At 31.3% G+C, this 23,093-nt stretch overlaps 2 protein-coding genes across 3 annotated transcripts in view; one reads left to right on the forward strand and one right to left on the reverse strand.

Moving 5' to 3' along the window:
* Positions 1 to 1,410, forward strand: part of reps1 (RALBP1 associated Eps domain containing 1) — a 15,867-nt gene extending 14,457 nt beyond the window's left edge. Inside the window, exon 15 of the mRNA XM_073852784.1 lies at positions 1,374 to 1,410. Coding sequence (XP_073708885.1) covers positions 1,374 to 1,410 — 37 coding nt within the window. The remainder of the gene's footprint in view (positions 1 to 1,373) is intronic.
* Positions 1,411 to 3,658: 2,248 nt separating this feature from the next.
* clu (clusterin) lies at positions 3,659 to 13,099 on the reverse strand. Of its 2 annotated transcripts, XM_073853245.1 has the most exons (10): positions 12,948 to 13,011; positions 12,529 to 12,576; positions 10,134 to 10,264; positions 9,912 to 10,060; positions 6,829 to 6,999; positions 6,330 to 6,744; positions 4,616 to 4,756; positions 4,274 to 4,500; positions 4,016 to 4,191; positions 3,659 to 3,936 (listed from the first exon to the last, which is right to left on the reverse strand). In XM_073853245.1, exons 3-10 carry the CDS (start codon positions 10,219 to 10,221, stop codon positions 3,924 to 3,926), a joined length of 1,380 nt encoding a protein of 459 aa, XP_073709346.1. In that variant the 5' UTR covers positions 10,222 to 10,264; positions 12,529 to 12,576; positions 12,948 to 13,011; the 3' UTR covers positions 3,659 to 3,923. The 2 variants fall into 2 exon arrangements, with proteins under 2 accessions (XP_073709346.1, XP_073709345.1); XM_073853244.1 differs by lacking the exon at positions 12,529 to 12,576 and having other exon boundaries at positions 12,948 to 13,099.
* Positions 13,100 to 23,093: the final 9,994 nt, after the last annotated feature.

Genomic DNA, 23,093 nt, shown 5'->3' on the forward strand with positions numbered 1-23,093 from the left:
CTACATGGAAAAAAAATTCTGAAATGTTTTCCTCAAAAAACATAATTTCTTTACGACTGAAGAAAGACATTAACATCTTGGATGACAAGGGGGTGAGTACATTACATGTACATTTTTGTATTGGAAGTGGAGTGATCCTTTAAACACAGAATCAGTCAGATTTGTGAATGATTTATTTTTTTAAATCAGAATCGTTGAAAAGATTCAAACTAATCACATGAATCTTGTTCACATGGCTTAAATTTTAGTCTGTTCCTCATGCGAAACCTATTTTATGGCTTCAGTAATTTAGAAATGTAATGCACAAGTTGTGTGGGATACTTTTATGCTGCTTTTGTTTGTCAGCCTGAAAAGAGTAGCTAGGATATTTTTAAAAAGTTCTCTTTTGGCATACGTGGGTTTTGAGCAAATGACAGAATTGTTGTTTTTGGATAAACTGTCCCTTTAATATTTCTTCCTCGCCATACCAGTGGACGGCACATCTGTGTGAGTTTGTTTGATGTGCGTGAGAGGGTTTGAGGACTGCTTTCTTTTCTTCTCTTAACACACTCTGCTGTGTTTCTACAAAACGACCCGTTCAACCTTGTACAGTCTTTCACCCCGGGATGGCAGATGTCCCTCCTCTCTCAGTCAATGTTGGCTGTACCTCATACGGTACATCATCCTGCATCATAGACTCTGTGACATCATCAGTATGTAAACCTGAGACCTGAAATAATGACTGCACTTTCTCCCCGCCATTCGGCTTTCTTCGTTTGTCTTTTCTCGTCACTATTTTTGCATGTCGTTCACAATCTCATTTTGTATAAAACGGCTCTTAACGATGAACCACTTGATTTGTATCTGTAACGTCTGAACTAATGTGACATTTGTGTTGTTACATAGACTTGCACCATGTCTTTAATTCGTTCATTCGTTTGTTTCGACTGATGTCTGTGTTTTTCTTTTACTCATCCTTAAAGCCTTACTTCCTGGTGTGCAGGTTTTCACAGTAATGTATCCCCCCTCATGTTAAATCAAGGTGAGCCTTTTCTCCCTGCTGTTCAGGCTGATTTACTGTATCAGGGGTATGTTGTATATTGTATGATACACAACTTTTGATCTCATATGTAAATTTGCATTAATTGCTGACTAACAGCAAATATTCTATTTAATTGCTTATATAATGGCTGTGGGATCATAAATGTTTAACTGCATGGATGTGTCTCTGCAGAATGAACTAGCAGCTGTGTGATTTTTACACAAAATAAAAATGGCACAATATTTTAATAATTTCCTTTTTTGTCAAGCGCTCCAACTGTTTTCCAATAGTCCAGTATTACTGGGATGTTTTATGGTTTGTCTTACTCTGATTGTCTGTTTTCTTGTTACAGGCAGAGCGTCAATCTGTGCTTTAAGCACCTGTCTTGATGAGTGAGTCATTAAATCATTCACTCAGCCGATTTGTTCAAAAACACTGATTCATAGCAGCAATATCACGCTCTCAGTTGGTGGTTCTGTTGGTCTTGCTTAATTATACAGAATAGTGATCCAAACTATATATATATATATATATATATATAAGTTCCATCTTATAATTTGATTAGAGAACAGTGCCGACTTTAGCAAAGACTATAGTCTAAATAGTATGGTGACGTTACTTTGTTTACAAGCTGTTATATTGACTTTTTTTTACCTATTTAAAAAAAAAAGGGATAGTCGTACAGTCTTTACAGTGGCACACACTGTATAAAGGTCTTAGATCACACAATCTTTACAACTTTGTAAATTTCCTACCGTAAATATATCGAAATGTAATTTTTGATTAGTAATATGCATTGCTAAGAACTTCATTTAGATAACTTTATATTTTTTTGCACCCTCAGATTACAGATTTTTAAATAGTTGTATCTCAGCTAAATATTGTCTTAGCTTTCAGGTGATTTATAAATCTCAGTTTCCAAAAATTGACACTTATGAGTGGTTTTGTGGTCCAGGGTCACATATATAAAGAATAGAAGTCTTGCTTTGAAATTATATATTCAGATGAATTATGTTTAGTCATTTAGCAGATGCTTTTATGATCTATCAAAGTGCTGTGCTGTGGCAATGATGTCTTTAAATGATCATCATTTGGGGGTTTAACAAATACTGAAATACTGTTGAAGTCAAAAGTTTACATACACCTTGCTGAATCTGCAAAATGTTAATTATTTTACCAAAATAAGAGGGATCATACAAAATGCATGTTATTTTTTTTTTTATTTAGTACTGATCTGAATAAGATATTTCACATAAAATATATTTACATAGTTCACAAGAGAGAATTTTAGTAGAATGAAAAAAAATAACCCCGTTCAAAAGTTTACGTACGCTTGATTCTTAATACTGTGTTGTTACCTGAATGATCCTGTGATTTTTTTTTTATTTTTTTTTAGTGATAGTTATTCCCTTGTTTGTCCTGAACAGTTGAACTGTTTCTTCAGAAAAGTCCTTCAGGTCCTACAAATTCTTTTGGTTTTAAAGCATTTTTGTGTATTTGGACCCTTTCCAACAACGACTGTATGATTTTGAAATCCATCTTTTCACACTGAGGACAACTGAGGGACTCATAACTATTACAGAAGGTTCTAACACTCACTGATGCTCCAGAAGGAAAAACAATGCATTAAGAACCAAGGGTGTAAACTTTTGAACAGAATGAAGATGTGTACATTTTTCTTATTTTGTCTAAATATCACTTCTTTTCTTTTCCATTTAGTACTGGCCTTCAGAAGCTACAGAAGATACTTAAATGTTTCCCAATAAACAAACCTGATTTTCAAATTCAAAAAGTTTTTAATGCTTCCTGTTTCCTTCTGAAGCATCAAGTGAGACTTTGAACTTTCTGTAATAGTTGCATACGAGTCCCTCAGTTGTCCTCGGTGTGAAAAGATGGATCTCAAAATCATACAGTCATTGTTGGAAAGAGTTCAAATACACTAAAATGCTGAAAAGCCAAATAATTTGTGGGACCTGAATGATTTTTCTGATGAACAGCAGGCAGTTTAACTGTTCAGGACAAACAAGGGACTCATGAACAACTATCACTAAACAAAAAAAACTCAGCTGTGGATCATTCAGGTAACAACACAGTATTACGAATCAAGCGAATGTAAACTTGAACAGGGATATTTTTAGAAATTCAGCTATTATTTTCTTTAGTGGACTATATTTAAATGTATTTTATGTGATATATCTTATTCGGGTCAGTACTAAATAAAAAACAACATGCATTTTGTATTATCCTTCTTTTGGTAAAATAATTAACATTTTGCAGATTCTGCAAGGTGTATGTAAACTTTTGACCTCAACTGTAGAATAGAAAAAGAATTTTTTTTTTTAAATAAAAAATTACATTATATTAACATTAATAAATTATTCATCAAGAATAATTCAGACAGAAGCTATTAATCCAGGAGTAATATACAATTTTCTTTGATAGCAAAACTTTTTAATATTACATTTTTACATTATAGTCTTCAGTCTTGTTTTAAAGGTTTCTGCAGTTTGGATGGAGGTTGGAAGTCCCACCAGTGGAAGAAAGTGAGTAAAAGTTCTAGAAAATGACCTTTTACCTTTAATTGTCTTGCTGGAAGTTTCACACCACATACCTTTTAGCTCATTAAGAGATGAGGAATGTGGAATTTTGTGTTTTATTGGTATTTGACAATGTACAGTTGATTATAATTTCAAAAGCACTTATTCTATACAGTCTCTGTAGGCTCTTTGAATGTTAAGCAGGATGAAACAGCAGAAATAATGCTAGACAACAGACATCCAGCTACATGAGTACAACATCTCTCAGTAATAATGTTATTTTAATTCATAAGGATCTTCTCAATTGCTTTTCAGTTTGCACAGAGAATCTTTTCTTCACAGAAAGTGTCCGCCCTCCAAAACGTTTAGTTTGTGACCCTGGAGAGGAAACATGAATATATTTGATTAATTTTTAGTGTAGCTAATTCAAATGGAAAAGGTTGGTTTTAAGACTCACACAGTGTTCTGTTTGTAACGATCCAAAGCCTCCTGTGCCACCACCTCTGAGAATTTGGGGTCGCTCCAGGGAATGTCTCCTGGCACTGTGAAGCTCATATCTGGCCCGTCGAACAGTTTGACTGACACTTTGGTGTCACCTGGGTTCTCTGCGTTATCAGAGCCTTTTGAGATCACCTGCACACAAAATGTTGGCAACTGAGTGATCTGCATATTGAACGGAGTTACAGTTGTGCAGAATCACATAATTAGCACCTACTCCCTGTATTTTAAAGAAGCCGTCATCATTTTTGGTGTGGTTGGCTAGAGAGGACACCCAACCAAACTGCTTGTCGAACAGGTCCAGCACACTAGTGGTGTTGGACATCTCTTCTTCGAAGTGTTTTAGCAGGTTGTTGTACTCCTGGGTGAATGACTCAGCCCTGGCAAGAGCCCTTTCCAGCTCCTCCTTCAGTGGGCCTTCCAGGGGCCTCTTTCCAGAACAGTCTGATGAAGAAAACAGATCACTTAGAATTCGCATCAAAAAAAATCCCAAATCGGGACACATTATTTGAAGTTCTGTGCTGGATAATATAACATAAAAAGAAGACACTGCACTCACCAATATGCTGGATCTCTTTACATTTCTCACACTCGTCCTTCAGTTTAATGCAGCCGGCAGAATTGCGACGAATCTCCCTGCAGGTCATCTTATCATTTCCAAATGGTTTAGTTATAATAATGTCCTCATTTACTCTGCCATCTGTGAATACAGGTTTACAGATTAAATGCATCTGGGGTATAAGCGGACTGTAGGTAAAAGAAACAAACTGCTATTTTATGTCATTATTGTGTATTGTGTTTATTATATCATATTTCACATTTATTATAGCCATATTAAAGGGGGGAAAGTATATATAATTATTGTGAAATTTTATTTTTATTTTTTGTTGTTATTTATATATATATATATATATATATATATATATATATATATATATATATATATATAATTTTTTTTTTTTTTTTTTTTTTTATATTATATATTTTACTTTTTTTTTTCCAAAGATTTTTTTTTTTTTTTTGCCTTTTATTGTGATAGGACAGATCACCAATGACAGGAAGCGAAGTGGGAGAGAGAAACATAACACATAATTATTGTGAAAAATGTATCTAAATATTTTTTAAATGTATATAAATTTTTAAAAAATACATTTGTTGTCAAAAGAATAATATATATTATAATGCAAAAAAATATGTTGTGGGGAAAAAATGTATAAATATTTTTTATTTTTATGTCATAAATATTTGTATTATAAATATGTATAATTTAAAAATTGTATATTAGTGTTTTTTTTTAAATGAATTATGTTCTAGGAAAAAAATATATATATTACATATCTTTATTTTATAAATATATTTTTATGAAAAATATTTATTATTTTTTAAATTATATATTAATTTAGTACATGTTTTTTAATGAATTAAGTTGTGGGGGAAAATATATATTTTTATTTTAAAAATATTAAAAATCTTTTTTAATTATATATATATTATTTTATTTTATTTTTTACATGTTTTTAATGAATTATGTTCTGGAGGAAAATATATATTTAAATTATTTTTATTTTATAAATATATTTTTATTAAAAATATAATTTTTTTAATTATATATTAAATTATTACATGTTTTTTATGAATTATGTTGTGGGAAAAATATTTTGTTATATTTGTATTTTATACATACATTTCTATTAATATATAATTTATATTACTTTAAAAAATTTTTTTACATGTTTTGTAATGAATGTGGGAAAAATACCTAAATATTTTTTTAATTATATATATTTTGAAACAGCATAAGGGTAAGTGAATGATGACAATTTTCTTTTTTTGCATTGGTTTCTTGTTTGCTTTGTCATATTGCCATAGTAAAGAAAAAAAGTATACATAATTGTGAAATTTATGAAAAATATGATGTGGAAAAAAATATTTAAATTTTTTAATTGTATTTTTAATTTTTACATGTTTTTTTTTATGAATATATATATATATATATATATATATATATATATATATATACACTATATTTTGAGGAATGTTGTTAACTAAACCAATGAGTTTCCCATTGACTTCTATTTAAAACAAAAAACAACAACAAAAAACAATGGAAGTCAATGGGAACCTAAACAGTTTTAAAATTTGTACAGATTTGGAGCGATTAGATTAAGTAAATGATGACATTTTTTGGTGGACTGTCCCTTTATGTGTGATGAATATTGCTTACAACACTTGTACATGTAATTGCATCCAGTCTTGTAGACCCTGAAATTTACCTTCCGAATTGAAATCCATATCACTTCCCATGTAGGGCCCGAAGTGGTCGAACATGTTTCTTGCCATGTCCATCATGGGGCGGAACATGCTGTGGAAGTTGTGGAAGCCGTGGAGCTCTTGGTTGTGCAAAGGGGACCTGTAGACACGAGCGGCCCGGTTGGACTGACCACCGAACATGCTGGGCATACGGAAAGGACTAGGGAAGAAGCTGGGCTGGTTGAAGGAAAGCATGTGGTCAAACACCTTCATGCTGTCCTTGAAGATGTTGTCCACTCCATCTGCAACGTCTGTATATCGCTCCTCCAGGTCCTGGTAGCGTCTGGTCTGCTGCTGGTCCTCATCCATCAAGGTTTCCATGTTCTGCCCATTTATCCAAATGGACATGGGAGAGGTCCTGTTCAAAACCTCCTCCAGCTGAAAACAGACAATAAGAGGGATGGTTGTAAACACCAGAATGAAGTCAGGATAATTGCAGGGATGTTTGTGCAGACGTATCACCTGTCGTCCCACCAGGCCGGCTCCACTGCTGCAGGTGCGTGAGTAATACTTAACACAAGTCTTCCTCAAGCAGGGCTTGCACTCCTCCCACAGAGCCTGCACGGTTTCATTACACACGCTCTGTTGCTCGCTGAGCTTCTCCTCCATCTCCTGAGCCTCCTTCAGAGCATTCTAATTGATGGAATAGCACAACAATAGCAATTAACTGCAGGGGCCCCAGAAATTATATTTTAGACACTTACACTACCAGTCAAACGATTTTTATTGTTTAAAATAACTGTTTTCTATTTGAATATATTTAAAAATGTAATTTATTCTTGTGAACTTCAAGCATCATTACTCTAGTCTTGAGTGTCACATGATCCTTCAGAAATTATTCTAATATGCTGATTTGCTGTTCAAGAAAAATATTTAAAAATTGTACTGTTTTTGCTGTACTTTGGATCAAATAAATGCAGGCTTAGTGAGCAGAAGGGACTTTTAAAAAAATGCATTATAATTCTTACTGTTCAAAAACTTTGACTTTCAAAAATGTATGATTGTAATTATTTTAGATCACAGGTAAACTTTACAATAAGGTTCTTCTCAGCATTTATTGATCTAGGTTAATGTTAAAATGTTTAAATATGTTACTGTAAATGTATAATAAATTACATAAAAAATATGTATAGGTTATGTAATTTATAATTTATAAAATATAATTTCTAAATGTACATAAATTTTCTTTAGCAATTCATAATGAATTACTTAATGTTAATTTAATCAACATGAATGGTTAAAAATGTATTAATAAATGTGGATTATGCAATTGATCTACTATCTATGTGTATATATATGGTCCAGTAACTTGAAATGCTAAAAATGTATTAATATATGTAGATTATGTAATTAATCTATATAATTATTTTGTTTTTATTTATCTAGGTTAATGTTAATTCATAAATATAACACTGTTAATTCATAAAAAATTACCTAATGCTAATTTAAACAACTTGATATGTTAATTGTATTAAAATATGTAGATTATGAAACTGATCTACATAAATAATCTCAGTTTTAACTGATCTAGGTTAATGTTAATTTATAAATATATTACTGTTAATTCATACGAAATTACCTAATGTTAATTTATGGAACATGATATGTTAATTAATTAAATTAAAATATGTAGATTATGTAATTGATCTACATAATTATTCTCATTTTAAACTGATCTACTTTAATATCAATTTAAAAATAATGTTCAGTGTTAATTGTATTAAAATATGTAGATTATGTAACTAATCTACATAATTAATCAGTTTTACTGATCTAGTTCTAATAATTTAGAAATATATTACTGTTCATTGTTATTACATAATAAATTACTTGATGTTAATTTATACAATTTAAAATATTTAAAATGTATTAAAATACAGATTATGTAATTGATTCATAATTATGCTCTTTTCTATTGATCTACGTTAATAATAATTTCGAAATATACTAATGTTTATTGTTAATTCATAATAAATTACTTGATGTTATTTGTACAACTTAAAATGTTAAATTGTTTAAATTACTTAATGTTAATTTAAATAACTTGATATGGTAATTGTATTAAAATATGTAGATTATTTAATTGATGTACATTAATAATATCATTTTTTTCTGATCTAGGTTAATGTTAATTTATAAAGATATTACTGTTAATTCATAAGAAATTACCTAATGTTAATTTATAGAATTTGATATGTTAATTAATTAAATTTAAATATGTAGATTATGTAATTGATTTACATAATTATTCTCATTTTAAATTGATCTAGGTTAATAATATTTTATAAATATACTACTGTTCATTGTTAATTCATAATAAATTACTTGATGTTAATTCATACAATGTATTATGTTAGTTAATTAATTGTATTAAAATATGTAGATTATGTAATTGATCTACATAATTAATCAGTTTTACTGATCTACGTTAATAATAATTTCCAAATATACTAATGTTCATTGTTAATTCATAATAAATTATTTGATGTTAATTTATACAACTTAAAATGTTAAATAGTTTAAATTGTTTCAATTACCTAAGGTTAATTTAAACAACTTGATATGTTAATTGTATTAAAATATGTAGATTATTTAATTGATCTACATTAATATTAATATCAGTTTTTACTGATCTAGGTAAATGTTCATTTATACATATATTACTATATATTCTATATTACTGTTAATTCATATGAAATTACATAAAGTTAATTCATACAACTTGAAATGTTAATTAAATAAATTAAATTATGTAATTAGTCTACAGAATTATTCTGTTTTTATTGATCTAGGTTAATATTAATTATTTAGAAATATACTACTGTTCTTTGTTAATTCATAATAAAATTACTTGATGTTAATTTATACAACTTAAAATGTTAAAAATGCAATAATATATGTAGATTATGCAATTAATCTACATAATTATTTTCAGTTTTTACTGATCTAGGTTAAAAATCATTTATAAATATACTACTGTTCATTGTTAATTCATAATAAATTACTTAATGTTATTCATACAACTTGATATGTTAATTAACTGTATTAAAATATGTTGATTATGTAATTGATCTACATAATTAATCTTAATTTTTACTGATCAAGGTTAATAATAATTTAGAAATATACCGTTCATTGTTAATTCATAATAAATTATTTAAAGTTATTTTATACAACTTGAAATGTAGAAAATGTATTAATATATGCAAAATATGCATTTGATCTACATATATAATTATTCTCATTAATAATTAATAGTTAATTCATAATTGGTAGTTAATTTATGAAATCTGAAATGTTCATGTTGAAAACATTATTATTTGTTGATCACATATTTGTAGAACATTAAATAAACATAATAATAACTACATAGCATTTATTAATCTTGGTTAAATATTAAAATATTAAACCAAGATTAATAAATGCTATAGTTAATGATCATTTTTATTTCAGGTTAGCTACTATAAACTATGTACAATGCTATGTAAAATACTGAAATGTTATGTAATCTGTTATGTTATCTATTCGTCCACTTCCTGTCTCACCTCTTTCTGTTGCTTTGTTTTCTCTAGTTCGGACTGGAGCCTCTTGTGATCCTCTTCTGTTCGCTCCATCACAGTCTTCATCTCCTTCACCCCAGTGATGGCATTTTCAATCTGTTTATCCAGGTATTTTTCACCAAGCGTTGAGATCTCTGCCAAAAACAACAACTGTAATCACTGTCCTTAACTGAGCACATGTCTGCACAGAAAAAAAAATGCACTTACGATTGAGCTCCTCTTTAGATGGGGGCAGCAGACACTCCACAGAGAGGTAGAGAAGAGAAAGTCCCAACAGAGACCATGAGACCTTCATCTTTGGTGGCTGCTAGTGTCCTGCTTTCAAAAGTGGTTTAACTCTATAAACATAAGTTAGGAAATACAGGGTCAGCCAATTTTTTAATCAAGCTTTTTTAATTATGCTGTGGTGAAAGTGACTCAGCAAGTTTATGAACATGAACAATTGCAAAACCCGTTTGAATAATGCGGTTTGTCTGAGATGCTGTCTGACAGACTGTGTGGGCAATGAATCCATTGTATCAGCATGTCTATTTCTGTAGCAGGTCTGATATAAATAGTGGCATTTGTCTTTCTATGACCTTGATGTTTCTGAACAGATTTATAGTGCCATTTAGTACCATGCTGAAACCATTTTACATTCTGCATCGGCTATATAACATCAAAAATGTTGCTACATTACCAGTCAAAAGTTTTTGAACAGGAAGATTGTTAATGTTTTTTAAAGAAGTCTCTTCTGCTTACCAAGCCTGCATTTATTTGATCCAAAATACAGTAAATGCAGTAATGTTTTGTAATATTTTTAATATTTAAAATAACTGCTTTCTATTTGAATATATTTTAAAATGTAATTTATTCCTGTGATCAAAGCTGAATTTACAGCATCATTATTCCAGTCTTCATCCTTCAGAAATCACCCTAATATGCTGACTTGCTGTTATTATTATTATAAATATTTAAAACTGCTGAGTACAAAGATCAGCATTTATCTGAAATGAATATCTCTTATAACATTATACACTGTACCATTCAAAAGCTTGGAGATGTGCAAAGAAATGACAGTAATTAATACTTTTATTTAGCAAGTATGCTTCGAATTGATCAAAAGTGATGATAAACACATGTATAATGTTACAAAAGATTTCTATTTCAGGTAAATGCTCTTCTTCTGAACAAAGAAGAAACCTGAAAATCTACTCAGCTGTTTTCAACATAATAATAATAACTGTTTTTTGAGCAGCAAATCAGAATATTAAAATGATTTCTGAAGGATCATGTGACTGCATGCTAAACATTCAGCTTTGAAATCACAGGAATAAATTACATTTTAAAATATATTCAAATAGAAAACAGTTATTTTAAATAGTAAAAGGAATTTTGCTACTTTGGATCAAATAAATGCAGGTTTGGTGAACACAAGATACTTCTTTAAAAACCTTAAAAATCTTGGCTGGTAGTGTTCAAAGTTCACAAATAATGTCATTATTTACACAGCCTCATTTCATTTCAAATATTTGTGGAACACAAAAGAAGATATATTTTTTTTAAATTGGTTTTGGTTTGTTTTTTCCTCCATACATGAAACTCAGTGGGGTCCAATGGGCACAAAATATCTTCTTTTGTGATACACACTCTTAAAAATAAAGGTGTTTTAAAAATGATGCCATAGAGGACCATTCAGTCAAAGCTTCTTAAAAAACATCCCTTTCTTACCTTTTTATAATCTGAAGAATCTTCTTTCGCCACAAAGAACCGTTTGTGAAACAGAAAGGTTCTTCAGGTGTTAAAGGTTCTTTATGGAACCATTTAAACAAAAGAGGTTTTTCTATGGCATCGTGAAGCACCTTTATTTGTAAGAGTGCAGGTTTGGACCAGCATGAGGATGAGTAGGATGACTCCCTTTTGAGTCAACTCTCTTTAACCATTATCAAACCAAAAGGATTTTAAAAACAAATCCCTGAAGTGCAAACTTGCAAATGTTCCCTTCACTGATTACATGGATTTGAAAGCAAATCCCTTTCACTAAAGCTTGCTTTGACCAAATGTAATCCCAGTTTTGTGAGTTTGCAGAAATGCCTGTGAGATTACCCTTTTTAATAACGCTGCGCTTTTAATCATGTCTGATATTTCTAAAGACAAACCCTTGGTCCTCAACAGCTGTTTTTGAAGTAATAATTCACACCAGAGTCTGAGTAAACATCATAAAAGCGTTGACTCAGTCGTGGGGACAAGTTTGCTCTTTTTAGCCTGGATATGTGTACATAGAAACCCCAACTCTTGGCCAGGAATTAAAGCCAGGAGCCTAGTTACATAAGAAACATGCACAAATGGAAACAGGAAGAACGGACAGATGGAAAGTATGATGTAAAATAGCCTTGAAGTTCCTCAAAAATGTTGTTTGCCCCAAGCTTGCTTTTGTTTAAATTAATCTTGTCCTTGTGCCTAATCTTGTGATATTTGTTTTGGAATGAGGTTATACATCTCTGGCATGTGATGTTTATAAGAAACCAAGTGTATCACACAGATGGCTTGCTCTGAGTGAAGGGATTTGCTTTGTTTAATGATATCTTGCTAGGGCACAGCATGCATCCTGAATGCAGTTGACCTGGCTTAGTTCCCCTCATCGGCTTGGGGCTGCGAGACAAATTCCTCTCTGCAATGAAAAAATCAATACAAATTCGCCTGGGGAAGGCACAAAAAAACTCGACTCAACAAACAGCCCAGTTAGACTTTTTGGATGACATTACCCACATGAGGGTGGATTGCAATTCAAAAACTGCATAAATAATATGTTGTTGTATTTCATGCCAAGTGCAAACAAAATTTATGCAGTAGGGGGATATTGCTTCATATTTTGGCATAAATAAAGCATCAATGCAATTTTATAGTACGTCAAGCAGCAAATTGGCATTACATCATTGTAATCAGAATATAAATAACATCTTACATACATGTATATAATATGCACAATATTATATAATTACTATACAACTATACTTATATTAATATGCTTTCTGTACTCACCCTGCTTGGATGATTCTTCTTCTTGCAGATGGACTGTGCCTCCTCCGATTTGTTTTTATACTGGGAGGCTGGGTGATGTTGACGACGTGATTCACTGGATGAGAATGGCTGTGGCTTTGGACTTTTCCAGAAACTGTTATTCTCAACGGCAGAGGCTCCGTCTGACCAGAAGTGGGCAATATTGCACCGTCTCACACATCTCATTGTGCTGGCACAGCCTGATCATGGGGTTTACGGGAAAATATGCTGTCTAGAATTTACCGGCAAAGACAGTATGTGGATAATTCATTACTGTTGGAGAGTTCCAACTGTGGTGAATCACCTTATTGTGACCTGCATAACATCTGCTTTAGTTGTGCAGAGAATAATGGGTGAATCATTCAGAAGTATACAAGCCTAAATTTAACCCTTAGGCTGCGCTGAAAATCTTTAACCTAATTTGGTGTTCCCAGTCAAAAATGACTGGACTTTTAAACACTTTTTGCTTATATGTGACCCTGGACCACAAAACCAGTCATAAGGTTAAATTTGACAAAACTGAGATTTATACATCATATGAAAGCTCAATAAATAAGCTTTCTATTGATGTATGGTTTGTTAGGATAGGACAATATTTGGCTGAGATACATCTATTTGAAATCAGAAATCTGAGGATGCAAAAAAATCAAAAAGACTGAGCAAATCACCTTTAAAGTTGTCCAAATTAGGTTCTTAACAATGCATATTACAAATCAAAAATTACATTTTGATATGTTTACAGTAGGAATTTTACAAAAAAATCTTCATGGAACATGAACTTTACTTAATTTCTTAATGATTTTTGGCATAAAAGAAAAATCAAAAATTTTGACCCATGCAATGTATTTTTGGCTATTGCTACAAATATACCCCAGCGACTTAAGACTGGTTTTGTGGTCCAGGGTCACATATTATCACCAAATCTTGGATTCTTTTATTTAAGAGTGTTTTTTTTATTTCATTTTGGAACTGATCTGTCATAGGCCTCTGATCTGAACTTCAGTTTTGGAATGAAGCAAGCAATATTTGTGGATAATTTTGGCAGTGTTCACTCAAACACAGAGGTGCATAAGTTCTATGACAAATAATGTTTAAAAAGACATTAAATTACAATAACTGTGCTAATTGAAAGAAAACAAGTGAAAACGGATTTTTGACTTGGGAACACTATAAGTTTCTTTGTCTAGACTAGTTTTATCACCCACTTAATCCCATATAGTCGCCCAGGTTGCTTCATTTCTATGGAGGACGAGAAATAATTTAGGTATAAATAAATGAATAAATGTAGAAATACATAAATAAATAAATAAATAAAAGGTAGAAATACATAAATTAATTAATTAATCAATTAATAAATAAATGCTGAAATAAATAAATAAATTTAGAAATGTATAAAAAAAAATAAGTAAATGCAGAAATAAATACATGCAGATATGCATAAATACATTTTATTTAAATGTAACATTTATGTATTTCTACATGTAGAAACAAATGTAGTATAACACAAAAGCACAATTAAGACATTTTTGACAAATTTATTTATTGATGCATATCTGCATTTATTTATTTACGCATATATTTATTTATTTTTTATTCATTTATTTATTTATGCATTTCTACGTTTATTTATTTCAGCATTATGTTTTCTTCATTTATTTGTTGATTAATTAATTAATTAACGTATTTCTACATTTATTTATTTATTCCTTAATTTATATATTTATTCATTTATTTATTTATGTATTTCTACATTTATTCATTCATTTATTTATTTATGCTTAAGTCATTTCTCGTCCTCCATACAGTTACAGTTAAATCAAAATGTATTTCGACACCTTTAAAATTTCTCACATTATCAGTTTATTTGCTAAAGTTTAGAAAATGGTAATAAAATATGACAAGAACTCAAGAGTAAAGGTCATTGCACACTGAGTCCTGAATGTTTGTCTGAAATTACTGCATGTTAAAAAATTAAAAAATACACACTGCCTTCAAAACTTTCGTCCCTCGTAAAAATTCAGATCACGTTGGATTTTCTGCGTTTTCGCATCCATAGCAAACATTTTGATAGGAAAGGATGGCGGAAAAAACTGAAAAATGCATATGAAAGTTTCAGATATAGTGTGCAAATTCTTCTTGATAATGTCAGATAACTTTGATAGAAAGGTATCTAACAAAACATGGTCAGGTCAAAGTGTCAAATCAAATTTTAGTCCCAAATTTACTGGTTTACTTTATTTTGCTGTCCTCACTTAAATAAACATAAATAAACTATAGTGTCCTGCACTCACTAGTACAAAAATATCAAAAATTATATCTGATGTCTGAATAATTTTTGGTTTGACTGTATGTGTCATTTATTTAGCTTGTTATGTAACATGACTCGTAGTGAAAAGTGCTAGACCTTTAGGAAAGACTTACACTGAGATGTCTAATGCCCACAGTCACAACAGACGTAAACATGTTATTTTGTGGGGGGTTATTATGTATGCTTTGACCAAAACACGTCATTAAATTTAGCATATTACATATTAAGACAGTAAATTACTCCTGTAGTGGATGGAAACTTTTTAATCACGTCATAGCTTGTCGGGTAGCTTTCGTCCCCTAGACTGCAGGAACTTAAATGTCAGGAAAGCACAGCTCATAATATTCTGATATTTAAGCAAATGTGATTCAAAGCATGTTTATTAGATGTGTGGGCTATTGCACGATGTAGAAGCATGTCTAAACCAATATTTTCCCCCACGGGACATGTGGGCAAACAAATAACATGTCCAGACAAACAGCTGCACTGTGGGGCAACACCCTCTTTCTGATGTCATGCATCTGTGAAAAGTTGTTAAGTCATCCTTCTTATTAAATATAAAACAGTACAAACTGTTTTACTCTTAGGCTTTCTTTTTAAAAGTTCATTAATGGTGTTTGCTAAAGCAAGCATCACTATTATTATTGCTTATGCTTATGATTTGAACACATCTGTAACCATACAGTAAGGATGAATCTTCAGCAGCAACTCATCTTGCACAAATCAAAAAAACAGTGTGTTATAACTTTTCTAAACAATCAAATTTAGGATTTTCACACAGCCAACAATAACACAGGAGTTCACTGTAAAAAAATTTCACCAGTTTCAACTTAAAAACTTAAGTTCAGCAGTTGCCTTAAAAGTTTAAGTTAAATCAACTTAATACCACAAGTCATTTCAACTCACAACAATAAAGTGAGTTAAAATGACTTGTACTTTTAAGTTGATTTAACTTATGAGTTTTAATGACTTGTATGTTTTAGTTGATTTAACTTACAATTTTAACTTAAACTTAAGTTAAACTTTTTATTAGTAAAGGTGACCAGATTTCTGAAATGAACACTTGGGACATGTCCTTGATCAGTAGTCAAAATATTATTGAAATCTCACTTGTGCTTATCTACAAATATGTTTCTTTTTAATATGTGACCCTGGACCACAAGGGTTTGTTAGGATAGGACAATATTTGGCCGAGACACCACTATTTGAAAATCTGGAGTCTGAGGGTGCTAAAAAATCTCAATACTGAGAAAACGGCCTTGTCCAAATGAAGTTCTTAGCAATGCATTTTTTTTATATATATTTGAAGTTTTGATATATTTATGGTAAGAAATTTACAATATATCTTCATGGAACATGATCTTTACTTAATATCCTAATGATTTTTGGCTTAAAAGAAAAATCGATCATTTTGACTCATACAATGTGTTTTTGGCTATTGCTACGAATATACCCGTGCTACTTAAGACTAGTTTTGTGCTCCAGGGTCACATGTTTTTGTTTTTTAATTTTTGTAGGTTCTATAATATTATAATGAATAGTTATAATTATGTTTGAGGATCAAACTGACTCTAGTTTAATACAGTTGACCAAAAATCACACTATGAAAAATACTAAATAGTAACTATTGCCAAAACAGTATTATAACAAAATTATGACTTAAAGGAGTAGTTCACTTTCAGAACAAAAATTTACATAATGTACTCACCCCCTTGTCATCCAAGATGTTCATGTTTTTTTCTTCACTCGTAAAGAAATTGTTTTTTGAAAACATTTCAGGATTTCTCTTCATATAATGGACTTCTATGGTGCCCTGAGTTTGAACTTCCAAAATGCAGTTTAAATGCAGCTTCATAGGGCTCTAAATGATCCCAGCCGAGGAAGAAGGGTCTTATCTAGTGAAAAGATTGGTTATTTTCTAAAAACATTTACAATTTATATACTTTTTAACCTCAAACGGTCTGTGTATTCCAGTTCATGACAGTTAGGGTATGTCGAAAAACCTCCATTTCATTTTTTCCTCCAACTTCAAAATTGTCTTACTTCGCAGCAGAAGTCCCGACCCAGTGTTTACAAAGTGAACGTGCAAAGAAGATCAAACACCCTTTACAAAAAAAAGGTAAAACAGCGATGTAGGACAATTTTAAAGTTGGAGGAGAAAATGAGATGGGAGTTTTTCGATATTCCCTAAATGTCATGAACTGGAATACACAGAGTACACACAGAGCTAGACAAGACTAGCATTTGAGGTTAAAAAGTATATAAATTGTATTTTTTTTTTTTTTTAGAAAATAACTGATTGTTTGCTAGATAAGACCCTCCTTTCCTTGGCTGCGATCTTTAGAGCCATTTGAAGCTGCATTTTGGAAGTTCAAACTCGGGGGCACCATAGAAGTCCATTATATGGAGACAAATCCTGAAATGTTTTCCTCAAAAAATATCATTTCTTTACGACTGAGGAAATAAAGACATGAACATCTTGGATGACAAGGGGGTGAGTACATTATCTGTACATTTTTGTTCTGAAAGTGAACTACTCCTTTATTTATAAATAAAACTGTATTTTACAAATATTTGTAACATTTTCTGTATTTAACTGTATTAAACATTTTCTTTTTCACAAACTGTGAGTATGCAGTAATTACAACTATTAAAATGTTATTTTATGTTTATGCTTTTGCATATTATTTTGGATTTTAGGCCTGTTTTTACCACAAAGTGTTATTATATGTTGTTCTGTTAATTTATGCTGTCTAAACTATGGAAAAAACATGTGGAAGCTGGTAAATCATATAGAGAAGGATTTAGTAAGCAGGAAAAGGCACAATATTTTGACAAACAAAAGTTAATAGTTGGTAAACATATGTACGAGCAGTAGATACTAGCATAATATTTCACCTACATGACTGGAAGTGATAAGAACAAACATGAATGTTATCAAGATTCTTGCCCTGGAAATCCTGGTTCAGTTTGGCCAACCACAAACACCATTTCCTCAGACAGTTTTTTGCATTCTTCTCCTCGATTTGATATAACCTTTGGCAGTCTATAGTACTCCAAATGTTTTTCCTGGTCTGACCGATTAGTACAGCCAAAAACATGACAATAATTGACCATTTACAGCAGCAATAATCAGCAAAGTATGCCAGTTTCATTTGGTTCTGTGGCATTGTTTACATTCAGTGCCGCCAATGTGAATGATGTAAAACGGGGTCTTCCTTGTGGTTGGTTTTGACTTGGGACAATAACTACATGGTACTGCGTTGACTTTTTATACTCACATATTCTTCAGAATATGTAAAAAATGTTAAGGTCAAGACTTTTGAATGTCGAGTTAATCTTAAATATCTTGTTGCTTTAATTATGTGACTCCATTTTCTTCCTGGCAACAAAACAGGTATATTTCGTTTACATCCAGCAGATATGACCTGATTGCCTCTCTCGTCTTCTCAAATAGAGTTCTCAGTCTATGGTTCTCACCTCATAAAACCGTGTCGGTAAGTGGTCCTCCTCTGTCAATATCATTCGCAGCGTGCTGTAAAATATAAAATGCTCCACCCTATTTCTTGGCGTTTTAAATGCGATCGCAGGGGTTTAACATTTACAGGCGCATTATCTTTGCCAGAACATTTTGTTCTCCTGCCTTTCTTTCAAGGAATCTCCAGTTCTCCTTTTCCTTCTTTTTTTTTTTATTGTAAAGTTTATTAAGAATTTAATTAACGACAGAATTTAGATTTTCGGATGAAAACTTTCTCTAAGTAACTTCAGTTTTGTCCTCTGGGTGGCAGTAACTCCTATGAAAGGAGAAAGCCTGCTCTCCTATCAAATGAATTATAACAGCGTCTTCATAAATATGCATAACAGCCTGTTGAATAGACGTTTACGAAAAAAACATTCTATATTTAGTATTTTCTTCCAGCGCAGATGTGCAAAATTTTGTTAGCATATTCTGAAATGTCACCATGAAACTCTTTCATTCTAACATGCATCATAGTGTGCTACAAAACACTGCAAGTGCAGGTTCTGTAACCTATTTAGACATCTGAATCAGTTTGAAAGCATATTAAGTGCCAGATGGTTTTCGTGCTAGTCTATTAAACACTACTCTATTTGCTGGCATTATTTACTGTTTTGCCAAGCAGATGAAAGTTAGTGGTTTTGGAGTAATTTGATGCATGCTAACACCGCATATGGAGGTACGCTGGTGCAATTAACAACAGATCATCTGCTAAACCTCTCATTCACCTAAAGATGCTTTTTTAATGCAACAACGATTCAGAGACCTTTGGGGTTTATTTCAACAGTTGCGAAAATATTATTTTATACTATCTGATAAATCGCAACCAATAAAATACAATTTCATACTAGCTGTCAGCACATCTCTCTTTGCTCAGTAAACACATAATCAATCTCAGTCTGTTTATTTATTAGAAGCACATTTGCTTCCACATCTGCACACATAGGGCCTATTAACAATGAAGCTAAAATAGTGAGCTATGAACACCAGCCAAGTCAGATGAGAAACAGTATAACCTTTATATTAATTCAATTCCGTTCAGTTCTTACTTTATTTATAGAGCTGCTTTTGTGAGACCAGTGGATTAGGAAGTGTTTAACCGACTGCAAGGCCAAAAAGTGAATGTAATAGCCAAAAGGAACACTATCAAACAAGACTACGGTATTGTAATTATTTTTCTGTCACAGTGCCATGGTATTACCATGATTTTTCGGAAATGTCCTATGGTATTACATTGGTCTACTTTGAATACCATGGTATTTGAATATGTTTGTAATCAGTTTGGTGCTCATTTATTTTCTTTGTGTCTCATGTTTCACTTCATCGACTTGTTTTGTTCTCTTAGGTGATCAAGAAAGAACAATAACAGACATATGGGAGAACTGGTCTTAAGGTGGAGCAGAAGTAAGCTTGGTTTTGTTATGAACATCTTCTTTTTTCCAAAGCCCAGTTCTATGACTGGTTGCAAAATGTCCACATGGGACACAGAATTCCCAGAATTTCTTGTCCTAAATTGACTTTTTTTTTATTTGATAACATGATAACTGTGTAATTCTATGATGTCATTGAATTTGAGGCCATGATTGACATTCATTGACCCTAGACTAGTACATGATTAATAGTTTTAGATGGTTTTAATTAATCAATTATCCACGAATCCTGCATGCTTAATGAGAAACAGACGACTTTAAAGATATGTGTGTGTGTGTGTGTGTGTGTGTGTGTGTGTGTGTGTGTGTGTGTGTGTGTGTGTGTGTGTGAGGAAAATGACAGTGCATGAAAAGAGGTAAAAGTCATGTGACTTTAAAGGCACAGGCCATTAATACCGAGAGAGAATCACATTGTTATTGTTTTTAAGTGTTATTGCAGATTATAAACAACAAAAATAGTCTTAAAGCACTAGTTCACCCTAAAAATAAAACATATTCTTTCATCATGTACTCACCCTCATTTGTTGTATGACATTTTTTCTTTTGTGGAACAGAAAAGATGTTTTGAAGAATGTTTATGATTCTCATTTATGTATAAAAATAAAGCATATAGTGACCACAACTGTCAATACCCAATTAAGCACAATAAAAGTGGCCCATATGATTTGTGTGTTAAGAAACAGACTGAAATTTAAGGTATTAATTACTAAAAGTCCCTCAAATCATATTCATGCTTCATATTCAAACATGGCATTTTGTCATCGATTATAAAACACATGAACATCAATGGGGTTTAGCATCATAGATGCACCAAATTTGGCATTTAGATGACTTATATGGTACTTTTATAGAACTATATTATATTTTATCGTAAAAAATCTTCTTTGGTGTTATGTGAAAGAATGAAAGTCACAAATTTGAGCCAACATGGTGAGTAGATAAAGAGATAAAAGTCATGTGGCTTTAAAGGCACAGGCCAGAGAGAGTCACATTGTTGTTGTTTTTCAAATAAGTTATTGCAGATTATACAAAAAATTAACAAAAATATGGTCTTAAAGCACTAGTTCACCCCAAACATAATTCTGTCATCATTTACTCACCTTACTTTGTTATATGATGTTTTTTCTTTTGTGGAGCATAAAAAATGTTTTGAAGAATGTTTATTGGGTTTCGTTTATATATAAAAAAATAAAGCATATGGTGATCACAACTGTCAATATCCAATAAAGCACAATAAAAGTGATATATACAATAAAATATGATTTATGTGTTAAGAAACAGACTGAGATTTAAGGTATTATTACTAAAAGTCCCTCAAATCTTATTCATGCTTCATATTCAAACCTGGCATTTTGTCATCGATTATAAAATGCATGAAAATCAATGGGGTTTCGCATCATAGATGCACCAAATTTGGCATTTAGATGACTTATATGGGAAAACATCATCTTTGATGTTATGTGGAAGAATGAAAGTCACAAATTTGAGATAACATGGTAAATAAATGATGACAATTATTAGTTTAACACAGTGGTTGTTAGACAGGGGCCTTAGCAAACTCACAAAGGGCCACAAAATGACTTTAAAGATTTCAATTAATAAATTATGATTGACTAATGTTAAAAAACATAAAGTAAAGATGTGACCTAAAAAATAACTGTTGTTTGTATTGAAGAACATGCAGTTCTTGCAACTTCACATGCACTACCAGTCAAAAGTTTTTGAACAGTTTTTTGAACAGATTTTTTGTTTGTTTGTTTGTTTTTAACAGTACCAAGCCTGCATTTATTTGTTTTAAAGTACAACAGTAAAATTTAGAGATATTTGTACTATTTAAAATAATGGCTTTCTATTTGAATATATTTTAAAATATAATTTATTCCTGTAATTTCAAAGCTGAATTTTTAGCATCATTACTGCAGTCACATGATCCTTCAGAAATCATCTAATTTTCTGATTTGCTGCTCAAAAACATTTATTATTGTTATGTTGAGAGCAGCTGAGTAGAATTTTTTCAAGTGTCTTTGATGAATAGAAAGTTCAGAAAAACAGCATTTATCTAAAACAGAAATCTTTTGTAACAACATTATAAAATTTTCATCATCAATCCTCTGATCTTTGGATCTTTCTTTTCTTCAAAGAATTCTGAATAAATATAACTTTTGTAAATATTGATGGTAATAATAAAAATTGTTTATTGAACAGCAAATCAGCATATTAGAATGATTTCTGAAGGATCATGTGAGACTGAAGACTGGAGTAATGATGCTGAAAATTTAGCTTTGATCACAGAAATAAATTACATTGTAAAATATATTCAAATACAAAGCAGTTATTTTAAATAGTAAAAATATTTGAAAATTGTACTGTTTTTGCTGTACTTTAGATCAAATAAATGCAGGCTTCCTGAGCAGAAAAGACTTCTTTAAAAAACATTCAAAATCTCACTGTTCAAAAAGTTTTGACTGGTAGTATAGTCACATTTATAACAATGTTATGTTCACATGATATATTAAATAAATTAACTATGTGCATTGTGTTTTTAGAAAAATGCTCTGACTTTAATTGAGAAAGTATGAAGCTGCACTTGCATTTACCACAATAATATTTACCTCTTCTCTCAACAACAGGCTGACTGTTGGGGAACAGCATGTCCCTTTCTGTTCCATATGGCAAACATAATGTGTAAATCTCCAACAACAGAGGCTACAGAAGATAAAGGTGCCTGTTGCTCCAATACCAGACATTTGTTAACAATTAGGCCGGTGCTCAAGACTGACTCACTGAAGCACACGCACGTGTCCCACCTCCTCCTTCTCTCCTCCTTCTCCCTTCATCCATTCCCTCCCTTTCCCACACAGAAACAAGCTCTC

Source organism: Garra rufa, chromosome 13, assembly GCF_049309525.1.
Source record: "Garra rufa chromosome 13, GarRuf1.0, whole genome shotgun sequence".
NCBI classification, from domain to species: Eukaryota; Metazoa; Chordata; class Actinopteri; order Cypriniformes; family Cyprinidae; genus Garra; species Garra rufa.

What these genes read in the sequence shown, in the direction of transcription:
- clu (XM_073853244.1), bottom strand. Translation starts at nt 10,221, where the DNA reads ATGAAGGTCTCATGGTCTCTGTTGGGACTTTCTCTTCTCTACCTCTCT. An exon ending in CCGGCCTGGTGGGACGACAG is followed by an intron (nt 6,745 to 6,828) that starts GTGATACGTCTG and finishes GTCTGTTTTCAG; the next exon opens with CTGGAGGAGGTTTTGAACAG. An exon ending in GCTTCTTTAAAATACAGGGA is followed by an intron (nt 4,192 to 4,273) that starts GTAGGTGCTAAT and finishes TTTTGTGTGCAG; the next exon opens with GTGATCTCAAAAGGCTCTGA.